Genomic DNA, 10,005 nt, shown 5'->3' with positions numbered 1-10,005 from the left:
TCCCCCTGGAGGTCAGATTGGCCCCCATCCTGCTGGCCTGTTGAAAGACCCTGAAAACTTGGTTTTGCCAATGGGCATAGGGACCATGGAATGTGGCAGAGCCAGCAGAGTGGTTGTATTGAATGTTATTGTTAGATGTGGTTACCTTGGCTATGAAGTTTATGAATTTTTATGATGTTTTTATATGCTTTTATATTTTTTTTGTTTCTTTAAATTGTATTCTTTTTTGTTTTTATATTTGTTTTAATTGTTTGTAAGCCACCCAGAGTCATATATATGAGATGGGTGGCTAAAAAAATGTGAATAATAAATTAAGAAATAAATAAAATGCTTGCTATTCTCTCAACCCTGTACCATCTGCATATATGGTAACCATATTTTATAACCCCTCATACATGCCATCTATAAATAGGTTGAATAGCACAGGTCCTAGAACAGAGACCTGAGGATGCCTCGATACTTCCCTATAGCTTGACATGAAGCTGCTAACATACACTTACTGAGTTAATTACTTTCAGAGGATAGAGTTTAAATTAGGGGGAAATTAAATCAATTCTGTCTGTTAAGTCCTTTCAACACAAGGTTTGAACATAGAAAATGTTAATCATATAACCTAAGAATTGTTTTTAGGAACCATCCATAAAGTAAACTACTTGTTTTACACAGTTGTCTTTCTGACAGATATTTCAAGCCACATTTTTTTCCTGTTTTATAAAATTAGAACTTAAGAGATTAATTCGGTAAACTCTCCATTTTTCTTTCTGAATAGGATTCAGAATAGGATTCCTTACCCAAGAATCGTCTGCAAAGGCTGCAGTTTTCATAGGAAGGGCTCAACAAGCAAGTTTGTGCCAACCCCTTAATCTTTGGTATGATTCAAGAGGGCCACCAAATACATTTAAACCATGCTGAGCTAAATAGATGGAATTCAACACTTTTCACTCAAAGGTTTCTCCCATATTATCCCATTTATACAAATTTCATAGTATACAATTATACTATGAAAACTAGGTTGCTACTTAGTTGGTCCACCAAGGATAGTTAAACGGAAGGTGGATTTAACCACCAGACAATTCCTAATTTCTTGGCAAGACTCAGGACATCAGGGATGGAGCATTGTCCTTGATTATACAAAGCAGCAGTCTCTCCAAGGAAGTTGGCTTATATTTGTCCCTCAGTTCTATAAAAGTGAGAATAAATGTTCAAAAATAAAAAGAATGAAGATCCATCTATCATCTGCCTCTCTCTCTCTCTCTCTCTCTCCAAGCAGGAGGCTAACCATCCTCTCTGAAGTGAACTGAACATGTGAAATCCAATATCTTTTTCAAGGATATACAGTAATTAACAATTTAGCTGACTGTATTTCTTTTATTTATAAATGTTATGTGGTTATTATTTTCCCTTGTGCGTTCTATTCATTTCCCTTCCCCCATACACTTTTTTTTAACATCTCGAGATTTGGCTGTAGATGTTTAATAAGGTAGTTACTCATAAACCTTCCACATATGTAAGATTGCACAGTTACATAGCTGCCCTTAATATTTCAAGATTAACAACGTTTGTTAAATTTTGTGTTCTGCACTTTGGGAAGGAAGATCCAAAAGCAACTTTCTTTCTAGTTTTCCTAGATTTATACTGAAGGGAGTAGAATGGCTAAGAATTTTCCAGACAAGCCCCCAACCATAACTATGTTTCTGAAATAGTTTTTTAATGGTTTGATTAGTTTTATTATTGCAGAAGTACTATACAAATTGGATATAAAAATGGAGATGCAAGAAGACATAGTGTAATAAAAAAAAATCATTGTAAAAATAGCATTCCAGTGCACTCTACCCCTTCTTTTTTTCCCCAACTACTAACTACTACTTAGATGTCTATATTTTGCTTTAAAATTTTACAGTTGTTGTTTATATCTATTTGAGTCTTTTTTTTTTAGTTGTTTTGCTTAAGGACCAACAAATATGAATTGGGGAGTTTTTATGGAATGCAAATCATTAGACCATATGTAACTACTGTCCAAATATTTCAACATACAGTATTACTGAAAAGTCTCAAGAGTTAATCATTGTTGAAATTACTTGCGAGTTGCTTTTGAAGAATGAGCAACCTGAAAGCTGGGATATAATTCTAGTAAAGAATAATAAAGTGCTGAAGGATAAAAGGACTTCTATTGATATGAAATTTAAAAAGTAGAACAGACAAACCAAATGCTAGAACCTGGATTTAACACAGGAAAAGGTGGAGCTTGTACAAGAGAACAAATGCACCAAAATTTGTTTCAGAGGAGATTTCCTGACAACTGGGCAGTTCGCTATTATTCTTCTATGGTACTTTCTGGGAATGGATTGTTTATATCCAGTTCTGGCACCTTCAGCAAATACATGTTTTTATGAAAAGCTCCCATCTCTTGAGCTGTCATTTTTACATTCCATACAGGGAAATCTGGAACTGTCTTTAACCAAAAATCTTCCATGGGGTTTCTTCCAGTGAACCACCACTCCTAGGAAACAAGAAAAGTTGGACAACTGATCAGAAGATGATTAGAGGGGAGCAGGTGGCTGATTACTGATCACTGATTAGTTTACCTTCAAATATGTTATGTAGTGCACATTATTCTAGGATATCCAGTTTGCTGTACATACTGTGGTTGAACATATAATCTGATTGCCAGTCAGTTGTTTTAAACTTTGCTAATTTCCTTTTTTTTTTTTTAATGAATCTATCGATTTGTCTATTCACAAATATACACACAACAATCATAACTGTAACATAAAAAAATAGGACTGGATTCTTAAATTTATCATTCTGAAAACTGGAAATAATAAGTTTATACAAGAATGTCCATTATCTGAGTTCTATTGGCCTCTGATTTGCAATCAGTTTTAAAGCAATACCTTGCTAATCTCTAGCCAGGATCTCTCCAAACGATTCCCATATATATCACTACTTTGGAATGCCTTCTCAAGAAAGCTTTGGCTGAGTTCATCATTGCCAAGCATCAGCTGGACATAGGCCTTCAGATGGTAAACCCTGGAGTAGTACACTGGGCTTGTGGAACACTGAGTCATTATCTGATCCAAATTCTATTAAAAACAATGAATAGTCATGTCAAGCAGGACCAGGTGTATAACCAGAGGCAAGAAGACAACTTCTGAAGAAAAAGTCTTGAAGAGAAACAAAATAAATAGAAAATGTTGCTCTTTTCTTCTCTACCTTTGTCTGTAGAAATGTTGGTTTCTGAGGTTACAACAGGCCTAGCGTTCTTTTAAAAGAATTAAACCCATGTAAATCAAGAATTACTCAAGCACATGTTTCTGCAGAAGCTAGGTGTCCAGTCCCTCCTGCAGCCCAAGCCAAAATGGCCACAGAGGGCAGCACCCAGCAAGAGTTGAGGCAATTATGCCTGCTGCAGTCTGAAGCAGACAATGAAGTCAGCCAAGCACAGGTAAGAGCCTATACTAGGACTTATCTTGTGACAATAAGGGCAGCGAAGCATACTTATTTCTCCGCTCTTATTGCACTGCAGATAGCTGCCCAGTGTCCCTGTTTTGGGTGACCAGGTCCCTCCTGGGTAAGGAGGAGCTGGGGTTGCTCCTGCAGAGCCACTGTGAGGAATATTCTCAGCATCTGTCAGATAAAGTGACTTGACTTCACTTGGAGTTGGAGTCTGGCTGGACAGATCCTTTGAAAGTGACTGAGACATGTCTGAGCTCTGTTATTTTGGAGGAGTTTGAGGTGGTTGATCCTGAGGAAGTGGACAGGGTCCTTGTGGGTGTGAGCTTGGCCGCTTGTGTTCTGGACCCATGCCCCTCCTGTTGGTTAAGGCCTGTGGCATGTGGCTGGGTCCAAGTGGTGGTTAATGCTTCTTTGGGGGAGGGGGTGGTACCACCTGTTGAAGGAGGCAGTAGTGTGCCCCCTTCTCAAAAGGCCATCCTTGGACCCAGCCATGCTAGACAACTTTTGTCCAGTCTCCAACCTTGCCTTTTTGGGGAAGGTTGTTGAGAGGGTGGTTGGCAATCAGCTTCAGAGGCCCCTTTTCAGTTTGGGTTCAGGCTAGGGTACAGCACTGAGACAGCATTGATCATGCTTGCCGATTAACTTTGGAGGGCTTGGGATGGGGGTGGTGCAACTGTCTTGGGTCTCCTGGCTGTCAATACCAGCGGCTTTCAATACCATCAACCATGGTATCCTTCTGGACCAGCTTTGGGGTTGGGAGTGGGAGGCACTGTTTCATGGTGATTCTCTGCGGCCAGTTTTAGTCAGTGTTGGTGCGGGGGTGGAGAGGTCAAGCCCTAGGTCCCTGCAGTGTGGGATGGTTCAGGGATTGAGTCTCTCTCTTCTCCTCTTTAACATCTACATGAAACCACTGTGTGAGGTCACTTAATGGCATGGGGTGCGATATCATTAGTACACTGATGATACTCAGCTATACATCTCCACTCCTGGCCAGGCAGGTGATGCTGTTGCAGTGCTGACCAAGTGCCTGGAGGCTTTGAGGGTTTGAATGGGAAGGAACCAACTTTGACTCAACTCTGGTAAGATGGAGTGGTTTGGGGTTTTTGGCCCCCCAGGGTCTGGTGATTTGTCATCTTTGATTCTGGACAGGGTTGCACTTCCCCAGACTGAGCTGGTGCATAATTTGCGGGTTCTCCTGGACTCATGGTTCCTGCTCAGCGAGGGAGACCTTTGCAGATTCCTCTTGTGCACCAATTGTGCCCTTTCTTAGACTGGGAGGCCTTACTCACGGTCACTCACAACTTAGTCACTTCCTGTTTGGATTACAGGTAGGTCTCATTTAGCAACTGCCTCGTTTAGCGACCATTCACAGTTATTATGGTGATGAAAAAGTAACTTTAGGACCAATCCTTGCATTTACAACCTTCACAGGTCTGTAAAGCAAAGGAAAGCTGAAATAAAATCATAAGCATAGTCATGGTTTCACTTAGCAACCACTTCACTTAATGACTGAGTTGTCGGTCCCAACTGTGGTTGTTATACAAGGATTACCTGTACTGGAATGCGTTTTACATGGGCCTCCCCTTGAAGACCACTCTAAGCTATAACTGTATCGGGTGTTTCTAGGTTCGCCCACTTTACACCTTTGTTGCACAAGCTGCACTGACTCCCAGTTTCCTTCCAGGTGCAATTCAAGGTGCTGGTTATCAGCTTTAAAGTCCTACATGGCACAGGATCAGGTTATTTGTGGGACAGCATCTCCTTGAGAGCATCTGCCTGTCCTACCAGATTAGATAGGGTAGGCACGCTCCAGATCCCTTCCCTGAAATCTTGCCATCTAGTGGGACCTTGGAAGCATGCCTTTCCCATGGCTGCCCCTACCTTCTTAGTGTTTCAGAGAACCATCAAGGCCTGGCTTTTTACCCTGGCACTGGGGTGGAGTGAGGATGTCTGGAGTTAGTTGTGGGACATCCCAAGGGGATGATTAAGGCACCAGGTCTTGTTCTGGTTTTCTGATTTATGATTGTTATAGTTCTGGGTTTTATTATTGTTGTGAGCTGCCCAGAATTGTTTTTTTAGATAGGCGGACATACAAATCTTTTAAATAAATAAATAGGAATTGGGCAGATCTTGGTCCTTGACAGAATAATCAACCATATTGTCAAGTGTCCTAGATCATGTCCACAGAAAAAAATGTGTTGAGAAAAAGGCAAAACACTGTTTTAAAAAGTGGAACATCTAGATATGACTTTAAGCTGCCTCTACTTTGGGCTGGGGATGAGATAAAGATAATGTAATGAGGATGTTATTTAAAAATGATTTGCAGGGCATCTTCGTGCCATGGTTAAAGGGATGTGAGGATGAACCCTGAGTTATTCTGTGGCCTTGGAGTGAAAATGCAATGTCTGTGGCTCTCCAGAGATCTGTAGTTCATAGATATGTGAACTACATTACCCAGCATTATTCACCGTTGGCCATTGTGACTGAGGCTGCTGGGGGCTGGAATTCAGAACATCTGGAAGACCATGCATTGGAAGTCTCATTTAACTTGCACAACACCTTAAACTATTGTTTGGTTGATCATAATTTACTGAATAAATCACAGCAACAATACTGTAGATAATGATGGCTGAGAATTATGAAGTTATACTTCAGATGTAGAAAAATTCTGGACAGCTAAGTCAGAAAGAAATGAAAGACAGAAGGTACAGACAGCAAAGAGAAGTTTATTATCAGTAGCCATTCAGAAAACAAGTCAAGATCCTTGTACCCAGTTCACTTTAGTCTATTGAGTTACCTTTAAGTTAGAAAGTGTTTATTCCTGCAGATATTCAATAGGAAGAGCTTTCCCAATCTTTTGATTGAGATATCCCTGAGGAATATTCTACATATTATCATAATTTGGATTCTAGCACTATAAAAATAGAAGAACTAACTAAATAAGTCAGCAGGATGACAGTCCATCCCAAACCCTTCCGTATACAGAACCACTGTAGCTTTAAAGGTTAAAAAAGTTTTTACAGCTTACATGGTAAGGATTATAAAATGTGTACCTTAAAGTCCAATTTTCTGGGTTTTAGAAGCAGCATTGGAAAGTGGAAACAAGCCGAAGTTGTTGTTATTAAAATAATAATGCTTATTATTTAATAGCTGTTAAAGTAAAACAAAAAGAAGGTTCTGGGCAAAATCTTAGTCAGCAGTCCCGTGCCCATTCACTGTTGATTAGAAACTGATTATGAAAACATCCAGAGGGCTGATTTGACAGTCCACTGTTTGTGCTTGCAAGAAATTGTTAAATAAGTAAATACATTTCTGTATACTTATCTCTGAGTCCCTCACCTTTGTTATCCTGTTACGCATCTCACGGACTTTGTCAGGCCTCTCTTCAATATATTTTCTTAACAACAGAGACTCACACTCCACCAACTTGCAGAATCCATGGTTAGCACAGAGAGAAGCAGATGTTCTCCTCACTAACCGCCTTGCTTTTTCAAATGGTACTATGAATTTATCCCAGTGTTGAAGTCTCGCAAACCTAAATGATAAACTCACATGTTAGATGGGAGGAGACTCAGCCCTTCTCTAGCTAGATATATAGAAACTGAGTTCTCAGCATGAAAAAACATTAAGGCCAAAAGTGTATAGTATTTTTTTATTGTACACTCTTTCATATTTTAAGGCAGTTTAGAAATATACTTATTTCTCAAAAACAAGGTAATGTTGGAAAAAGAGAAATGGACGTTGGAAGTTGATAGGAATGTGATTTATAAGATTGAGAGTTAGAACTACACTATACATTGGTAACACTAGTCCCTGGAAATCCATTACAGTTCTTTCCTTTTTTTTTTTTTTTTTTTGGCCATTCAGTATAAAAAGTTCCAGCTGGCTCAGTCATGCATTTACAGTATTTAAATTCAATTACATAAGTTACTATCAGATGACAAGAACTTATTAGCTCTATGTCCCACTGTGGCTAGGAGGTTGGAAGTGCATATTTGATTCCTCGGCACTTCATGACTTATAGACCACAAAACGGCAAGTAGGGTGTAGGCAGAGAGTTAACCATTTCCTCTCTACGTCTGCCCTTATGACTCTTTGATAGAAAACTCAGTTTCTGTTATAGTGGTAAAATCTGTTTCACTAATCATTGCTCAGGTCAGAGGCAGACTCAGATACACATATCCATAGATACTACATACTACAGCATCCAACAGCAAGACTGAGTTCCAGCAAGACATGGATCAACTTACATATCTTACAGCAAAAAAAGGGAAGACTATCATGCCATATAATAGCACTACAGAAAATTAAAGTTACCAAATTGCCAGAGAAGAATACAGGCCCAACATGATGTTGTTTTGAGACATAAGGATGCAGTTTGTTTCATTAGCGAGAATAAAATCCTGGCAGTACTGAAATGGCTTAAAAGAAAATCCTGCAAAAAATTAAAGTATCATTAAGCAGGCATCTCTGGCTATGATTACAGTCAAAGTTTGAGATCTCCAAATGTTCAACAGCACATAGTGGATAATATACGTCAACATTGTTAACAGTTGTCTCATTCAAAAAAAGACTCAATGCAACTCACTGATTGCTGTCCATGGAATCTAACAATACTGTATGCATAGGAAATATCAGCAGTTCCACAATGCCCATTTGGCAGTATGCTTAATGTCTCTGAGCACATAGAGGAAGAAGTATATTTAGGATCAGGTTCCTGATAATAGGCCAGAAAAGTTTTAACAATAATTAAATATATAAAGCTGCACCATTGGAGCCTAAGCCTGGCTAAAAAATTATCTTGCTTCATTCCTTATTTTATAGCCCTTTTGCTAACCTGAGCATCCTTAACCTTGATCAGGTTAAAGCTGTCCCTAATAAAACTATTCCTTGGTATGCCCCTAGTAAAACAACAAAAGGAGGCCATGCACTAGAAGTCAGAGAGGAAAAAGAGGAAGGGCTAAAAATCCTAAGTTCCACTGAAGAAAATCCTTATTAATGAGGCCTGACAAGGTTTTCAAGATTTGCCCTTGAAAAATGTTTCTGTCAAAAATATGTTGCGTCTGATTAATAAACCTTTTCTTCTCTGGCACTTAGGCCTTTTTGCCCTCCTTCCTGCTCCTGGCTCAAGCCATGCCCAGCAAGGAAATACTGTGAGAGACCCTAACTTGCCATGCATCAAAAGATAGAGGTTCTCCTGGGATGACTGACTGGTATCTCATGCTGGTGTCCTTTTATTTTCAAAATATTCCTGATGGTAATCAATACAGGCAATTATCTTGGCTAATTTGTTAATCTCAAAGTGAACTCTTTTTTGGCCTTTCAATATTTACACGAAGTCCTTGATATTGAAATAATATGTAACTTTACTAATAAACCTTTCTGTGGTATCTCACCTGAAATTATATTTCTCAAACTTATTTATTTATATATAAATTTATAAATAAATAAACTAAGAAGTAAAGCTTTCTTCAAGTCAATCTCAACTCCTGGTGACTATACGGACATGACTAGGACTTGGTCACATTACTGGCTGTAAGGTAGAACTGGCTTATGTTATGTTAGCAAGTGGTTGTCAAGGATAATAAATTACCATTTGGATCCAGAAAAGGCAGTTCATTTCTATAACAGATTGTTTTCTCTGATTATACGTTAATGTTAATATTGATAGTGACTTACCTTCTAAGGCATGTATGTAGTGTAACCAAACAAGTGGGTTATTTAATAACATAAATTACATTTAATTTAAACTTAATGATGGTATAAGAGGGTTTGTAGACTTTGAATGTTTCAGAACTCTGTAGTAAGAAAGTGCAGAGATTAGAGCAGATTTATAGAGCTCAAACACAGCCTCCAAACAGTGATTGTTGGGATCCCATGAAGTAGCCCACTTCATGGAATCTCCTCAGTTCTGATTCCTGGAGCAATGTGCTTTGAGACACAGGCTCAATCTGCATTTTTCCTTTGAGTAAGTCCACTGAAATCAGTAGTGTTTAATACTCATTCTGTAAGATATGATTTAACGTAATTGGTCTTTCCACAGATAATTTCTTTTTAAACAATGCCCTTTTATTACAACTGATCATGTCCCATTCCTCCAATTCATTGTACAACTTGATGATACTCTTTTATCATTTTTATTTTATTGTTTGCCTTTTAATTATTGTACAGGCACACTGCCCTGAGAACATTTTGTTGAAAGGTGGATATAATTGTTTTTAATTTGTTTTCCCTACTTCAAACATGCATTTTAGATGTTGTATAAAGGACTCTGTACTTACCAGCGTAAAGTATAACGTTCAGACAGGCCGAAATGAAGAGGGACTGCCCAATGACATTGTCATCTCGAATGGCGAGTTCTTCTAGCCAACTTAACACTTGCACAGAATCCTGATACCTAAGAAGCAGGGGGAAACATCTCTAGTTAGTTGCAAGAAGTTGGTTCCTAAAAGGGCTCTCTTGGTTTGTTGTGAAAACCTGATGATTGCGTGTGTGCCTGAGGACGACAGCAGTGTAAGTATTATATAGAAACATGGATCTTCTAACCAT

The 10,005-nt window shown here is 38.8% G+C and overlaps 1 protein-coding gene across 1 annotated transcript in view; it reads right to left on the bottom strand.

Annotated features, from left to right (window-relative positions):
• Positions 1–1,373: 1,373 nt before the first annotated feature.
• ADCY10 (adenylate cyclase 10) overlaps positions 1,374–10,005 on the bottom strand; it is a 94,793-nt gene continuing 86,161 nt past the window's right edge. Inside the window, exons 31-35 of the mRNA XM_088153430.1 lie at positions 9,738–9,853; positions 7,774–7,891; positions 6,796–6,991; positions 2,895–3,083; positions 1,374–2,500 (exon numbers count right to left, since the gene is read on the bottom strand). Of these exons, the coding sequence (XP_088009556.1) occupies positions 2,315–2,500; positions 2,895–3,083; positions 6,796–6,991; positions 7,774–7,891; positions 9,738–9,853 (805 nt within the window). The 3' untranslated portion in view covers positions 1,374–2,314. The remainder of the gene's footprint in view (positions 2,501–2,894; positions 3,084–6,795; positions 6,992–7,773; positions 7,892–9,737; positions 9,854–10,005) is intronic.

The sequence above is a fragment of the Python bivittatus genome, unplaced genomic scaffold (genome assembly GCF_059951505.1).
Source record: "Python bivittatus isolate LINGU-HERP-01145 unplaced genomic scaffold, Pbiv_v1 ctg000700_np1212, whole genome shotgun sequence".
In the NCBI taxonomy this organism is placed as follows: domain Eukaryota; kingdom Metazoa; phylum Chordata; class Lepidosauria; order Squamata; family Pythonidae; genus Python; species Python bivittatus.
Note: the sequence above shows the minus strand (reverse complement) of the source record. Positions and strands in the feature narration are given on the sequence as shown.